Raw genomic sequence first — 17,082 nt, 5'->3', positions numbered from 1 at the left:
TTCACATCTTGATTATTGTATAGCCTGCTGATGGGTCTGCCTACCTCAGGGTCTCTCTTCACTCCAATCCATCCTCCATTCAACTACTGAAGTGATTTTCCTGAAGCACAGTTCTGAACATGTTAATATACACACAGACTCTTAATAAAACTCTAGTGACCTCTAGGAACAAATAGAAAATGCCATTTGGTATTCAGAACACTTCATGACTTAGCCCCCATCCTCCTTTCCAATCGTCTTTGACCTTATTCTCTGACATATACTCTTGATCTATGGCATTGGCCTTCTGACTGTTCCAAAACTAGACACTTGGTCTCTCAACTTCAGGCATTCTCTGACTATCCCTCATGCCTGAAATGTTCTTTCTCCACTCTGTTGATCTCCCTAATTTCCTTTAAGCCTTAACTAAAATTTTACCTTTTGCAGGAAGCCTTCCCTAACTCCTCTCATTTCCAGTGCCTGCCTTCTTTTTATTTCCTATTTATCTTTTATACAGCTTGCTTTGTTTACATTTGTTTGCATGATTGTAAACTTGGTGAGTTTATGGATTATTTTTTGCTTCTTTGCCCAGTGCTTAGCACAGGCACTGCTCTGTAAATAGCAGGCACTTAATAAAATGTATTGCTTGATATATAAGTAGGAGACACCTAGATGCCAAGGATTCTGTAAGAGTAGAGCTAAGGTAGGGAAATTAAGAGCATTTTTGCCAAACTTTTCCTGTGCTCCCCTATAAACGCTTAAAGTGTGTCAATTCGAATTCTAAGGTTAGTCATTTCTCAAGTCCAGGACACTTTAGAAAGACAGAGAGATTTGTACCACTGGGTTGGCCCAAAGACACAGTGGAAATAATATTGACTTGGAGCCTTTAAGGATACAGCAAGGAAAGAACCCAGCATCTGTGGACAATAAGGGAATTTCCCATTGCTCAGTTTCAGGTTGTAGTTCCAGGGCAGAGAAGCAACTTGTAATCAGGGAGCAAGGTCTCTGTTTTATTAGTTTCAGGAAAGTTGAGTTGTGGTTGTGAAAGAATAAGGGACTTATTTGGGTAAGGACCAAAGCACAAATTAGGAAAGCACTGAAAATTTAGAGGCTCTTCCCCTCCTCCCCCCAACAGTGAAAACAGTTAAGACATAAAAAGAGTGAAATTCTGAACAGTTAGCTTCTCGACCTTTAACACTCCCACACACATTCACAAGAGGTAAGTAGAGCCTAACCATAAAAAGAGTCAAAAGTTCAAAAATAGGTTGGGAAAATCAGCAAACAAAAGTGAGTCAATATGGCAGCAGAGAGATAGAAAGCCAGTCAAACTCTCCCCAAAATCCTCTCCAAACCAATTCAAAACAAGACCCCCAAATCAAAATTTTGGAGTGAAAAGAACCAACAAAAGGTCATGATGAGACATTTTTCCATGCTAAGTCAACTGAGATCAGCAGGAGATTTCTGTGACACTGGGGTGGAGGCTACAAGTTGCTAACACTAGCAGCAGACCTTGGAAGTGACTATGACAACAGCTTCAGCTGCTCCTTTAGGTGCTCTCATTCTAGAGATGGGGTTAGACAACTGATCAGAAAAAGATTACAAGGGACTTGCTGGCACTGAGTGCAACAGGCACTTAAAGACAACTAACTCTGTTGCCCATACTTGCTACTTGGTCAATTTTAGGGCAGACAAAAGTACTTTTAAATGATCATAAGGGAGCAAGGACCCTGATAGTAGTTCTAAGAAAGAGAGGAGCACTAGCATTTGCAACCATAGGAGAACTGGGGGCCTAGTCCAGGTTCTAGGGCCAAAAAAGACAACTAGTGCTTGTGGTAGTAAGTGGATCTTTCCTAGGTAAACCTCAGAACACATAACACAAAAAAACCTTCTGAAACTTGAGAACCATACCTTTCTACCTCCCAGGTGAGCAGAGCTGTACTTAAAGTTCAATGTTAAGAAATAGCCTGGAGAAATGAATAAGCAACAAAAACAAAATTCTATCATAAATAGTTAACTAACTGTAACAGGAAAGATCAAGATACAGATGCAGAAGAAAGCAACTTAAAAGCAGCTAGAAGTAAACCAACAAAGAAAAAAGAGAGAATGTGAGTGTTGGTGTTTTACCAGAAAACCATGACCCCCCCCAAAAAAAAAAGTCTAGATATTATATTTCAGGGTGGCTAGGTGGCACAGTGGATAGAGCATCAGCCCTGGAGTCAGGAGTACCTGAGTTCAAATATGGCCTCAGATACTTAATAATTATCTAGCTGTATGGCCTTGGGTAAGCTACTTTAACCCCATTGCCTTGCAAAAACCTAAAAAAAAAAAATTATGTCCATATAAATTGAAAACAGAAGGTAAAATAGAAATGGAAAGAACCCATCCTTTCCTGAAAGAAATCCCTAAATGAAAACTCTTAAGGAAGATTATAGCCAAATTTTAGAGCTTCCAGGTCAAAGAGAAAATATTGCCAGATTTGGCGGGGGGGTAAAAAAGAATTCAAATATTGTAGAACTAATCAGGATCATAAAAGATTAGCACCTTCCACATTGCAGAAGAGAGACATTCTGGAAGACAAAGCTACAATTATAACCAAGAATCAACCAGAAAAACTGAGAATATATTCCTTCAGGGGAAAAAATGATATTTAATGAAATAGAGGACTTTCAAGTATTCCTGATAAAAAGAACAGAGCTAAATAGAAATGATGATTTTCGTACACAAGACTCAAGAGGCATAAAAAGGTAAATATGTAAGAGCAAAGAATGAACATATAAACACAGTTGGGGAAGAGAATGGTGGATTAATGGAACCAGTGGTCAAAAAATAAAGTATTTTGGAAAAGGAATAAGATGAGAAAAAATGGGATGTGGAAATAAACAGTAATAATATCTGTGAGTATGATGGCTCATCTGTAAAATGGAATTGAAAATCAGAATGGATTAGAAACCAGAATCCAAAACGATATTGTTTACAAAGTCACATGGAGTAAAATAAAGGGCTGGAGCTGAACTAAGAGGCTTCTAATATCTAATAGCTATAGAACTAATTAGAAGACAGAAAATAAGGCAACTAACTAGGTGACGCAGTGTATTAAAATCCAGCCTCAAACACTTAGTATGGGATCCTGGGAAAGTCATTTTACCCTCTTTGCCTCACCTGTAAGGTGAACTAGAGAAGGAAATGGTAAACCACTCCAATATCTGCCAAGAAAACCCCCCAAAAGAGTCATGAAGAGTTAGATATGACTGAAGAGCTATAGTCAGTGAAACAATATCCAAAATATTTTTATATAGCATGTCTTACTGATAAAGACCTTGTCTTTCAAATATAGAAAATTGATTCAAATTTAGAAAAATAAGATCTATTACTGAATTTATAAGTTATCAAAGATATGAATAGGCAGTTTTCAGAAGAAGAAATCAAAGCTATTTATCGTCATTACAACTCTGAGGTACTACTTCACATCTATCAGAAATAAGAAATCCTGGAAGATATGAGGTAAAAAATAATGAATTGTTGATGGAGTGGTGAACTGGTCAAACTATTATGGAAAACAATTCAGACCAAGCCCAAAGTTCTTTAAAAAAATGTGCATATCTTCTGACCCAACAGTACTACTACTACTAGGTCTGTATCCCAAAGAGATGAAAGAAAAAGGAAAAGAACCTACCTATGCAATAAATACATAGCATCTCTTTTTTGTGGTGACTTGGAAATTGAGGGGATGCTCATCAATGGTGTAATAATTGATCAAGTTATAGCATAAGATTGTGACACAGTAATGTGCTATAGGAAATGACAAGGAGTGTGTTGGTTTCAGAAAAAATATTGTCAGATCTTTTATGAACTGATGCAAAGTTAATTAAGTACTGGGAGATCATTGTATACATAAGGAACAATGTTCTAATAAAGATTAACTGAAAGACTTGGCTACTTTAATCAGTAAAATGAAATGCTCTGAATCACTGTTGATTAGAAAAATGCAAATTAAAACTCATAGGTAACATTTCACATCTATGGATTGGCTAATATGACAGAAAAGGGGAAATATTTATAGAGGGTATAGAAAAATAGGGAAGCTACCATTTGTAGAATTATGAAATGGCCCGACCATTCTAAAGAATAGTTTGGAATGATGACCAAAAGGCTGTACAGTCTCATAATCTTTCACCCAGCAATACCACTATGGAGTAACAAAAAATTGAGAAGAGGCAGCTAGGTCTAGGCGCAGTTGATAGAGCACTGGCCCAGGAGTCAGGAGGACCAACCTGAGTTCAAATCTAGCCTCTGATATTTAATAATTACCTAGTTGTGTGATCTTGGGCAAGTCACTTAACCCTACTGCCTTAAAAAAACAAAGAACTGAGGGGATGAATTAACACTTAATAATTACCTAGCCGTGTGGCCTTGGGCAAGCCACTTAACCCCTTCGCCTTGAAAAATCTTAAAAAAAAAAAAGACTATATACATGTACATTTGGGTTTAAAATGTTTACATATCAGTCATTTTTTGTATGAGGAATTAGGATTAAGGGAAAGGAAAGAAATGGGATAAGAAGGAAAACCATAAGAGTAACTTTTAAAAAGTGAACATAGTATTCATTCAGATTCTGTAGTTTTTTGTTTTTTTCTTCATCTGGATGTGGATGGCACTGTTCTTAACAGGTCTCCCTAGTTTGTCCTGGCTCTCTGAACTGCTGAGAGGAGCTGCATCCATCAAAGTTGATCAGCTCAGAATATTGTGGTTAATGTGTTCAGTGTTCTCTTGGTTCTACTCTCTCAGCATTATATCCTATAATTCTTTGCATGCTTCTCTAGCTTCCAACCATTCATGGTTTTTCAGAACAATACTACTTCATAACATTCATATACTATGACTTGTTCAGTCATTCCCCAGTTGATGGGCATCCCCTCAATTTCCAGTTCTTTGTCACTACAAAAAGAGCTATTGTGAATATTTTGGAACATGTGGGATTTTCTCTTTTTTAATGATTTATTCAGGAAATAAGCCTAGTATTGGTATTGCTGAGTCAAAGGGTATGATCAGTTTTATTGCTCTTTGAGCATAGTTCCTTATTGCTCTTCAGAATGGTTGGATCAATTCACAATTCCCCCAACAATTCATTAATGTCCCAATCCTCCCATAACCTCTTCAGTATTGATCATTTTCCCTTTTTGTAATCTTAGCCAATCTGATAGGTGTGAGGTAGTACCTCATAATTGTTGTAATTTGCATTTCTCTAATCAGTAATGATTGGTGCATTTTAATAGGACTGCATATAGCTTTAATTTCTGCATTTAAAATGATCTGTTCATATCCTTTGACCATTTATCAATTGGAAAATGACTTTGTAACATTATATATTTGGTTCAATGCATTATATGTCTTAGAAATGAGAAAATAATTTCCCAGCTTTCTGTTTTCCTTCTAATCTTAGGAGCATTTGTTTTATTAGTGCAAAAACTTTTTAATTTATTATAGTCAAAATCATCCATTTTGCAATTTAAAGGTACTCTACTTCTTGTTTGGTCATAAATTTCTCCTCTTTCCTTAGATCTGACAGAGTATTTTCTTGATCTGTTAATTGGTCTGTGGTATCACCCTTTTTGTCTAAATCCTGTACCCATTTTGACCTTATTTTGGTTTTAGGTGTATGATGTGCAACTATGCCTAGTTTTGCCATACTGTTTTCCAGTTTTTCCAACAATTTTTTGTTGAATAGTGAGTTCTTGTCCCAGAAGCTAATGTCTTTGGGTTTGTCTAAGAATAGATTATTATAGTCATTTACTACTTTTCTTTTGTACCTATCCTAATTCACTGGTCCATTGCTCTACTTCTTAACTAGTACCAGACATTTTTGTTGACAGCTGCTTTATAGAATAATTTTAGATCTGGTAGAGCTCGGCCATCTTCCTTTATATTTTTTTATTAGTCCCCTTGATATTCTTGACTTTTTTACTCCAGGTGAATTTGGTTCCTATTTTTTCCAGCTCAGAACTAGTTATTTGTTCATTTAATTGGTATGACACTAAATAAAAAATTTAATTTGGGTATAATTGTCATTTTTATTATATTAGCTCAGCCTAACCATGAGCAATTAACATTTTTCCAGTTATTTATATCTGATTTTATTTGTGTGAAAAATGTTTGTAATTGTTTTCATTCAGTTTCTGGGTGTGTCTCAGGAGTTAAATTTCCAAATATTTTATGTTGTCTGCAATTGCTTCAAATGGAATTTCTCTTTTGTTTATTCCTCTTGGGCATTGTTGTTCTTATTTAGAAATGCTGATGATTTATGTGGGTTTATTTTATATTCTGCTCCTTAACTGAATTTGTTAATTGTTTCAAGTAGTTTTTTAGATGATTTTCTTGGGTTCTCTAAGTATACTATCATATTATCTGCAAAGAGTGAAAGTTTTGCTTCCTTACTGCTAATTCTAATTACTTCAATTTCTTTTTTTTCTTATTGCTAAGGCTAACATTTCTAATACTATATTGGATAGTAATGGTGATAATATGTATCCTTGTTTCACTCTGATCTTATTGGAAATGTTTCTAGTTTATTTTCATTATATGTAACATTTGTTGATTTTTAGATAAGATATTGCTTATTATTTTAAGGAAAATTTCATTTATTCCATACTCTGTAGTGTTTATAAAAGGAATGGATGTTGTATTTTGTCAAAAGCTTTTTCAGCATCTATTGAGATAATCAAATGATTTCTCTTGGGTTTTTTACTACTGAAATGGTCACTTATGTTGAATGTTTTCCTAATAATGAACCATCTCTGCCTATGTGGTATAAATCCCACCTGATCATGGTGATATATTATCCTAGTAATCTACTTGCTGTAATCTCTTTGCTAAAATTTTATTTAAGATTTTTGCATCATTGTTCATTACGGAGATTAGTCTCTCTAATTTTGTTTTGACTCTTCCTGGTTCAGCATCATTTTGTTGTCTTAGAAGGAATTTGGCAGAACTCTTTCCCCTATTTTTTAAAAATAGTTCGTGTAGAATTGAAATTAATTGTTTCATAAATATTTGGTAGTTCAAGTTCATCTTCAATGTTTCTGTGACACTATCACATCCTCAGCCTTCTCCTTTTCCTTTTTTGCCTTCAGGTCAGGATCTTATCATAGTGATTTCCTATTTTCTCATTATGTGGCCAGAGTATTTAAGGTTCAGTATTTGACCTTCCAGTGTATAGCCTTAATTTCATTAAGTATTGACTGTTTTGATCTCCTTGTTGTCTAAGAGACTCTCAAGTCTTCTCCAGCACCACAATTCAGACGCATAAATTTTCCAAATATAGACTGTGTAAAAATTTTGTTTTTCTGTTTTGATATACAGGATGTAGATGATTTCTTTGAACATGAGCGAACATTCCTTTTAGAATATCACAACCGAGTTAAAGATGCATCTGCCAAGTCTGATAGGATGACAAAGTCACATAAAAGTACGTATTAGCTTTCTGAAAAGAAACCTAGGATCAACATAAATTTAATGTAGCAAAAATTGTTTGTTATTTTCAGTCTTAGCATAAAAATATAAATACACAAGATGAATGTAAAGGTCTGATATAACAGTAGACTCCTGATATAGCTAATAAATGCTTCAATAGGAAGTAGGAAAAAGAGAAGTCTCTTGTTTGGTAACCAGTAAAATTCTGTTCTTCACGCAATTCCTTTGGAATACTTGAAAGTTATATTTTAAAGTGTTCCTCTTCAGGAAACATCTATTTACAGTATGCAGTCCTTTTCAAATATGGACACAATACTAGAATCTTCCATGCTGTTTCTACAAACAAAAAGTAACTTTCTGAATGGAAAGTTAGCAGACTTGAGTGTTTTTTTTTTTTTGCCAAACTCCCATAATGATGTGCTGAAAAGCCATGGGCAAATCATTTGTTTTGCTTTAATTTCCATGTCTGACACATGCATGTCAATCTTTATGGCATTTCTTAAATTGTGACGAATAAAAGCAAGCATTTTCCACATCAAAGAAGGTACTGTGGTGTGTGTTTAAATCAAAAATCCCAGTAGCACAAAGATGCCTAAATATGAAGGCATCTGCATCTCACATGTTCAAACAGACTGTGCCCAATCTGTTTAGTCTTCCAAACTCAAATGGGACTTTTCAGTCATAGTCATACACCATATTTTGATATTTCATTGATCTTCTTCAGATATGATGAACAAACAACAGTTTATAAGCAGAAAATTCAGTAAACTTCATATGATTTGATCTTTGATAATACTAATCATCTTGATTAGTACTCAAGGAGATGATTATGTAGTTGTATATATCCAAGAAAATTCTAGAATTTCTCATTCAGAAAATATAATTTCTATGTCCATACAGTCATGAAGAGTCAAACAGGACTGAATCATTGAACAATAACCACACACACACACACACAAAAAGAAAAATACCTTAAGCAGTCAAAATTAGTTTACCTGTAAAATGAAAATATCTCTTGAGTTTTCAGTTCCTACTTACCAGGCAAACTATTAAGATTTTAAAATTTACTTATTTTCTTCCTTACAATTCAGAATTCGTGTTTATTAAAAGAGTAAATTTAGGTTTACCCAAAATGATGTGTCTTGCTAGAGATTTCAAAATGTACAGAATAGGAAATACATTTCCTAGTCCCTGACTAGCTTATTCAGAAAAGATTTTCCTTGGAGCAATATAAACAGAAATCTTTGATTTGAAGATAAATAGAAATCAATTCATGAATTATTAGAATAGTAATTGGGGGCAGCTAGGTGGTGCAGTGGAACGAGCACTGGCCCTAAAATCAGGGGGACCTGAGTTCAAATCTGGCCTCAGACATTTGATATTTACTAGACCTTGGACAAGTAACTTAAACCCCTAGCACAACAACAACAACAAAAAAAGAATAATCATAGGATAGTCTCAAGTCCTTTTACAGAAATTTTACATTTGTAGAAAACTTGGAGCTAATAAACACTAATGTGAAAAATGTTAATATATAGTGAATTTACTTTGGACCTCATTCAAGGAGTTTTATTGGTATCACCAGAAATAAGAATTTTGTCTAAAAAAGTTGTGCTGATGATGTAAACTTAGAAGACAATGGTGTGTACATCTTCATTGTGTTTATTCTATGGCACTTTATTTTTATTCTATTGGAATGATTTATTAAATCTTAAAAACATTCTTAGGTGCTGCAGATGATTACAATAGAATTGGATCTTCACTATATGCATTAGGAACTCAAGATTCTACAGATATATGCAAGTAAGTACTTTGGGTAAACAGCATTCAAGATAAAGCAAAGAAAAATTACTAATTTCAGCCTATATACCTCCAACTTAACATATTGAGATTTATTTTTTGCTCATTTAACTTGTATCTATATCAAGAATACTTTGCCAAGTGTGCTGCTATTGGTATTCTGTTCTCATTTCTCTTGTTCATTTATCACAAGAATATATTTGTGATATATATTTTTTCAGCCTACTTTATTTCACTTGATAAAAATTAGCTGATTTTTTTTAATTCTTAAGTCTTATAAGTTATATGTGCCTCTGAAAAATTTTATTGAAATAAGATATACTAGTTTCAGTTCATAATTAGAAAGATTCACCAGCCCTGGAGTCCGGAGTACCTGGGTTCAAATCCAGTCTCAGACACTTAATAATTACCTAGCCGTGTGGCCTTGGGCAAGCCACTTAACCCCATTTGCCTTGCAAAAAAAAACCTAAAAAAAGATTACTTGTGGTTCAGATGTTGTGTTCTTAAAGTAATCTTTTTGAACATGACATCCTACATTTTATAATTTGTTGAATATGCTTTAGCAACAAAGAGTTTATTAATATGAAACTAACAAAATACAAAATGAAATTAAAAATGTAGTAAATCACTCAGAAAGATTGATTGTATAACTGTTCTATGATTTGGAGGGGTTGGTTTTTTGCTTAAGTTTTTTTAAGCTGTATCTGGAGTACATTGCAATCCCTATTCTTATTGGGAAAACATTTCTGTTTTTCATTCTTAGATCTATTTTTTTTTAAGTATAGAAAAATTTTGAGTTAATTATTCCATACCTTTTCCTATAACCTTCTCTTTGAACAATGACATAACAGTTTTCAGGAGAAATTCAAGATCCAAATTTCTGAGCAAGGCAGAATATACTAGAAGTTTTACTTTTGTTTATATTACTAATACAGAAGAAAAACAAGTGATTAATAGTTCATTTTTTTATCCCCTTGTGATTAAAATATGAGTTAATGGTTGCTAACAAGTTATGGTTATGTCTTCATTGAAATGGAAAATTGCATTTTTCATTAACTTTATTGAGTTGTATTTGCCAGAGGTTCTGGAAGTGTCACTTATATGAGCTAAAACATAAAAATTTTACATTGATTGCTTCATTTAACAAACAAATTAAGCATATTCTGTGTGTACATCTGTTCCAGGCACTAGCAGAAAGATAAAAAATTTGTGGTTCCTTCATTTCTGAAAGCTTAGCATCAAAGACAAATTGTAATATGAATATTACATGAGCAACATATTAAAGAGTATAAAATGGTGCTGTGTGAGGGCTAAGGAAGACAGTTATTTCTGGCAGTGGATTGGAGGGGTTAACTCAAGACTTCACCGAAGGAATGGTTTTTGAGTTGGTCTTTAAAGAATTCAAAAGGCAAAGAAAGATAAGGAGAGACCATTCCAGGTATACAGAGCAAGGACTCCTCCTTGTTATCCAGTATCTAAATAAATAACCCTATACATGATGAAGGACAAATTGCATCTTGCCCTGGAAAACACAAGTAAAGTCTTCCCAGTGAGAAAAAAGAGTCAAGTAATCTTCCATATTGAAAAGTGAAAGGAGAGAAATATGCCTATTGTACAAATTATGACATGTAGCCAGACAGACTATCTTTTAAATCAGTGTATGTGGAGACAACTAAGTGGCTCAATGAGTAGATCTTTGGACTAGGAGTCAGAAAGACCTGAATCAAATAGATCTCAGACACTTACTAGTTATGTGATCCTGGGCAAATCATTTAACCTCTGACAATCCATTGGAGATGGAAATTACAAACTACTCCAAGTATCTTTGCCAAAACTCCATAGCATTCTATGGACTACAGGTTCACAAAGAGTAGTACACAACTAAATGACTGAACAACAACAATTAATATATGATGCTGGAATAATGAGGTGGGTCTTGAATAAGTCAGACTGCATTTAGGAGAATTCAGTTATTACTGTTAAAAAGTCTATCTCAGTGATTTATGAGAGTGCAAATTGCAGAAGTCCACTCTCCACCTTCTCGAAGAATTTAAATGACAAATAATTTCAAGGGCAGAGGAAAGATTGATCATGACCATGTGTAGGCTACAATGTATTGCCAATAAGATTAGTTTATGAAAAACAATGTAGAATGTAGAACAATGTAGAACAATGTTGTTAAAGTTGCATATGACCAAAAACTTAATTGGGTAGAGAATAATATATCAAGAATTAGAAAACAGATGTACCCACTTACATTGCTATGATACATAACTATATCACATAACTCTAATGTTAAGCAAGAGTTTTAAAAATTGTTAAGTTCTTTCCAAATATTTCAAACCCCAAAACAACCTTATGAAATAAAGGTACTTAGAGATGTTATTATCCCTATTCTTTAGTTAAGAAAGCTAAGACACAAAGAGGATATGTGATATCTCTAATGATCGTCAAGATTTAGACCTAGAGCTTTCTGACTCCAGATCAAGCTCTCTATCAAATACTCAGAATTAATTTGAATTAATTAAAATTTAATTAATTTCTATTTAGATTTGAGCAATTCTGTGAAATTAATGATATCCAAAGAAGCAACTGATAAAAATCTTTTTCCTTCCAGATTTTTTCTTAAAGTTTCAGAATTGTTTGATAAGACAAGGGTAAGTCCCATTAATTAAGATTTGAGAATCTAAATTTTGCATGCAGTAAGACTTTAAGATTCCCTTTGTGTTTTACCAAAAAAAATTTTAAAAAGTTTAAAAGTATATATATCCTACCAAAAGGCATCTAGTATTCAGAAGTTAATTTTGAATATATTCGTTTCATTCTTTGCCAAATACTTGTGTTTGAAATAAGAAATGTATTTTTGTTATTGTTATTATTTAAATTCTTATATTAGCTTGGCTCAATTGTCTCATTCTAGTATAAATAGTATCCCTAAGTTATTAAAGATTGGCTAGTGAGTATATTCCCAGCACATAGCATAATGACACATAGCAAGCACTTAAAATAAATGCTTGTTGGTTCAACCAAAGAAAATCTCATTAGACAATTATTAAATCATAGAGGAATTGTGATCCAAATCACAGTCCACATTGACAAAATTCCAGGTCTTTGAAGCTTAGTTTTACAAAGACTCTTAACAGATTTAGAATTTTCTTTAATAGTAAAAATAGTGTGCTTTTCAAATCCATGGAAAGCTTTTTTTTTAACCTTTACCAAGGCTTTTACCAAGCACCTTGTGATATACATTTCAACAAATGAATGAGTTATTATTAATTATCATAGTGGTTACTATCCTAATGATATTGACATAATATAGTTTTCTGTTTTGTATTCTGTGATTATATGATCAGGGTTTGCAAGAAATTCTATTTAATTCTTGGACAAATAAACAGCAGTGATTAAACCTATGTTTTTATCAGATTTCAATTTGGAAGAATAATTTTCAAGCATTTTTAGTCTGTACTATTAATATAGTCAGTATAACAATTACAAATCATTAGGCAGGTAAACTGGGGACCTTTAATAACAATAAAACATTGTTGTTTACTGTCTTGTATTTAATGAAATTCTCTAATCCATATTCCCTGTTAATTTCAACTGAATTACCTAGTTGGTAAAAAATTGTGAGGTTTGTTGAAAAAACAAACCTGTAACAAATTTCTTGTTTCATAGGTATATAAAATCTTAATAATGAAATCATAATATTTAATGTTAGAAAAGTACATGGTAATGAATGATTAGGAATTAGAAATTATAGGTCATTGAGAATTCCTCTGCCCACTGCATTATTTCCAGAATCAGCTGCCTTAAATAAGTTTTTGTTAAGTGGATCAATTCACAATTTAATAAATCTTTATGCTTGTTTAGAGCAAAAACTATGTGCACTAGGGCAGCTAGGTGTCATAGTGGATAGAGCACTGACCCTAGAGTCAGGAGGACCTGAGTTCAAATCCAGGATCAGAAAATTAATAATTACCTAGCTATGTGATCTTGGGCAAGTTACTTAAACCCCATTGCCTTGCCAAAAAAAAAAACTGCATTAACTAGAATTGTAGTGAGTATGATTATAATGTGTGTATACATATGTTCTCACATCATAAAGCTATTCAGTTCCTATATTGAGTGACAAACCTTTGCTTTGGAATGACCTACCATATAGGAATTCTGTGTAGGGTATGTTTTATGTATGCACATAAAAATACACATTGTGCTTTAATTTATTTAAATATCAAAATATATTGTTTAGTTATGACATATAGATTTCTGATAGTACTTTTATTCTGTATCTTATAGAAAATCTTATCTGAAACTTCAGGTACTTAGATCCAGTTCATTTTGTGGTTATTACTGTGTGATTAATTGAAAGGATCATATGTTCCAAACTTGAGGAACTCAAAAAAGAGAGTATTCTTTGTTCTATCACTGCATTGTTAATTGACAGTATAATTTGCTGGAATAAAAAATTCAAATCTGACAGTGCACATTATAGAGCTGGCTTCAGAACCAGGAAGACCTTGATCTTAAGACCTGTTTGTGTCATGTACTTACTTTGTAAGTATGGGCAAATGATACAACATCTCAGAGTTCTAGGCAATCTCATAAGCACAGAACTTGCAGAAAAAGGTACTGATTTCCATTGGTAGAGGGAGTTACACTTAGCTAGGAGTTCTTTATAGCAATGAAGTCATGAAATATAGATATATAAGATGAAATGTAGGGATAGATTTTACACCTTGATTTAAAAAGTAGTTTCACAAGGATAAGTTGTAAAATTCATGACTAAGCAATAATTCATTTGAAAAAGACAGTGTTTTAGCAGATTTAAAGTACAATATAGCAACTCCCCCCCCCCCCCAAAAAAAAAATTAACATGTAAAGCTGAATTAAGAAAAACATATATATGGGGCAGCTAGGTGGTGCAGTGGATAGAGCACTGGCCCTGGAGTCAGGAGAACCTGAGTTCAAATCCAGCCTCAGACATTTAATAATTACCTAGTTGTGTGGCCTTGGGCAAGCCACTTTAACCCCATTTGCCTTGCAAAAAATAAAAAAAGAAAAACTTAAAAAAAAAGAAAAGCATATATGGGACTAGAAAAGTGATACAGTCCTGTTATACTTTGCCTGATCAAACTACTTTTAAGACAAATATTAATAAGTTAGAGAATAGGCCAACCAGAATGATGAAGTCATTCTGACTTTATGTGATAAGGACTAGTCAAAGGAACCACAGATGTTTAATTGAATAAGAGAAGACATCAGTGCTGACATCAATGCTGTTGCCAAGCATCTGAACGGCTATTATGGAAGTAATTACCCCCCGGGAGCAGTGGTTAAAAGTAGCAGAGAGATAAATTTAAGTGCAATATCAGGTAAACTATACTAATATTTAATTTTTGAAAAACAAACTAAGGGCTTCCTTGTAAGGTTCTTCCTAACTTGAAATCTCATTGTCAAATAATGTATAAATATGGGTTTGGCTCTCTGGCCTCTGAAGTCACTTCCAACTCTTGAGATTATATGATTCTATGAAAATTATCTGATTTTAGTTTCCTCTACTGATAAAGAATAGGCATGTAAAGGAAGAGTATTTTGAAAATGATTTTTTTAAAAAAATATAAGTGTTTTCTATATTTAAATTTCTTAAAGTATCTTAGTAGGAATTCCTTACCTTTTTTGTGTCATGAATACTTTTGGCAATCCAATAAAACCTGTGAACTTCTTAGGATGTTTTTAAGTACATGGTATTACAAAGCAAATAAACTACATTGAAATATAATCAATATTTAATAACAAGGCTATGGGCCCCACATTAAGAATTCCTGAAGTAGGGAGTAACTAGGTGGCACAATGGATAGAGCACCGGCCCTGGAGTCAGGAGGACCTCAGTTCAAATCTGGCCTCAGACACTTAATAATTACCTAGCTGTGTGACCCTGGGCAAGTCACTTGACCCCCATTGCCTTGGGGGGAAAAATTCCTGAAGTAGAGGAAGCTAAAAGATGTATTTTTTTTATATAAACATAATACTTTTGCTCTTTCAGAAGATAGAAGCTCGAGTATCTGCTGATGAGGACCTCAAACTTTCTGACCTTCTAAAATATTACTTAAGAGAATCTCAAGCTGCTAAGGTGAATTTATTGTTGTGTTCTTTGAAATTTTATATGAGAGAATATAAACATCATTAGTCTTATGCCTCATATCCTTATATATACTGCCTCTCTAAAATTCCATGACTGTAGCCAGAAATAGTTCTTGTGAATTCTATAAATTTCCATTAAGTTAACCAGAAATGTCATGCAAAAACATTTTGGGCCTCTAAAAAATTTCCAATTTGCTATAACTCCACTAAGAAAAAGAAAGTCATTGAAAAAGCTTTCTAAGCTTTTTTAGCTTCAGGACATTTATTTAATCTTTTAGTAATGAAAATGAAGTATGAATATGACCCATAGGAATGCTTTATATACTGCCTACCAAAATCAGCATTAGTTCAGATATATATAATGTTAATTTATGAAGCAGGTAAGTCTGAGTACCAATGCTATTTCATACCAAATTCTCTCAAAAGTGTATATAATAGTATATACATAATTATGTATACTTGCTATTTCATTTTGCAAAAAGAATTTCTATAACAAGAGATAGCCCCCAAAAGTCATTCAAAACAAGATATCCTAATCAGGTAAATTATACTATTTTCAGTAACCATAGGGGGGGTAACAGTTCACTTCAGAAATGTTTATTTTGTGAAATGTACTGTAATTTCAAAATAGTTTAAAGTTTTTACTTCCTAACTGAAGAGAATCTAACATTTTAAAATAGCTTTAAAATGTTAAATTTCTTCATCTCATGTAAATAGAACTAAATTTAATTCTAAAAATATTAAGCATCTGCTTTATTCAAGTCACTGTGCTAAATAAAAATCTATTCTTATTCAATAATTTTGAGAGACAAGGAGATTTATTGAATATTGGCCTCAAGAACATAGCTTCCATATCGTGCCTTAGACACCAGCTGTGTGACCTTCAAAGTTTTTGACAAGTCTTGGGCAGCACCTTTATGTGTTGCAGTTTCCTCAACTATAAAAGGGGAATAAAAGAAGCATCTACCTCATATGGTTCTTGAAAGGATCAAATGAAATAACTGTGGAAGATGTTTTGGAAACCTTTAAGCACTATATAAATGCAGACTTTAAAATTTACCATGTTAGCTACAAGAGGGAAGAAAGAAGGAAAAATGAAGTATGTTTACTGAGGCTATATTTTTAAGCTTAGTATTAATGCACATTTAATCTGTATCATCTTAGAATTTACAAAGTGCTTTCATACATTTTTATATTGCTTTCATTTTCACAATATCTGTAAAACATGGCAAACTGATTTTTTTCCCATCTTTACGAATGGGACTAAGATTCAATCATGATTGCTATATGATTGCCCACAGTCATAGATTATAAAGTTAGGGATAGGATTCTTACTCAAAATTTCTGACTTCTAGTCCACTGCTAAGGAAGATGCTATTCTTCTCTGTAAAACATGTATCTTTACAAAAAAATCTTCATTTGAACTTTAGCTTTATAACTATTAAATTTACTACTTTATATTGCAATTTATGTTTCAAATTATCTATTTTCCCACAATTAGGACATGTTAATAGCCTAAGATTTACACATATTTACACATAGACATACACTCAATATGACATGTGCACCATGCTTGTTCTCAGTCCTCTTTTTGAGGGAACTCTAACGAACGTCTTTGAAACAGTTTTCTTTTTTCTTGATAAAAAATTAATGAAGTCTTACAAAAACCAAAATTCTCTTTAACTACTGAACTAA

At 33.1% G+C, this 17,082-nt stretch overlaps 1 protein-coding gene across 2 annotated transcripts in view; it reads left to right on the top strand.

Annotated features, from left to right (window-relative positions):
* The window catches only part of SNX6 (sorting nexin 6), a 57,469-nt gene that overhangs the window by 33,616 nt on the left and 6,771 nt on the right, over positions 1–17,082 (top strand). For both annotated transcript variants that reach the window (XM_074235988.1, XM_074235987.1), the window contains 4 exons: positions 7,336–7,441; positions 9,174–9,249; positions 11,864–11,903; positions 15,290–15,376. In XM_074235988.1, coding sequence (XP_074092089.1) covers positions 7,336–7,441; positions 9,174–9,249; positions 11,864–11,903; positions 15,290–15,376 — 309 coding nt within the window. The remainder of the gene's footprint in view (positions 1–7,335; positions 7,442–9,173; positions 9,250–11,863; positions 11,904–15,289; positions 15,377–17,082) is intronic.

The sequence above is a fragment of the Macrotis lagotis genome, chromosome 4 (assembly GCF_037893015.1).
Source record: "Macrotis lagotis isolate mMagLag1 chromosome 4, bilby.v1.9.chrom.fasta, whole genome shotgun sequence".
NCBI classification, from domain to species: domain Eukaryota; kingdom Metazoa; phylum Chordata; class Mammalia; order Peramelemorphia; family Peramelidae; genus Macrotis; species Macrotis lagotis.
The sequence above is the reverse complement of the archived record's forward strand: the minus strand, read 5'-3'. Positions and strand labels throughout refer to the sequence as shown.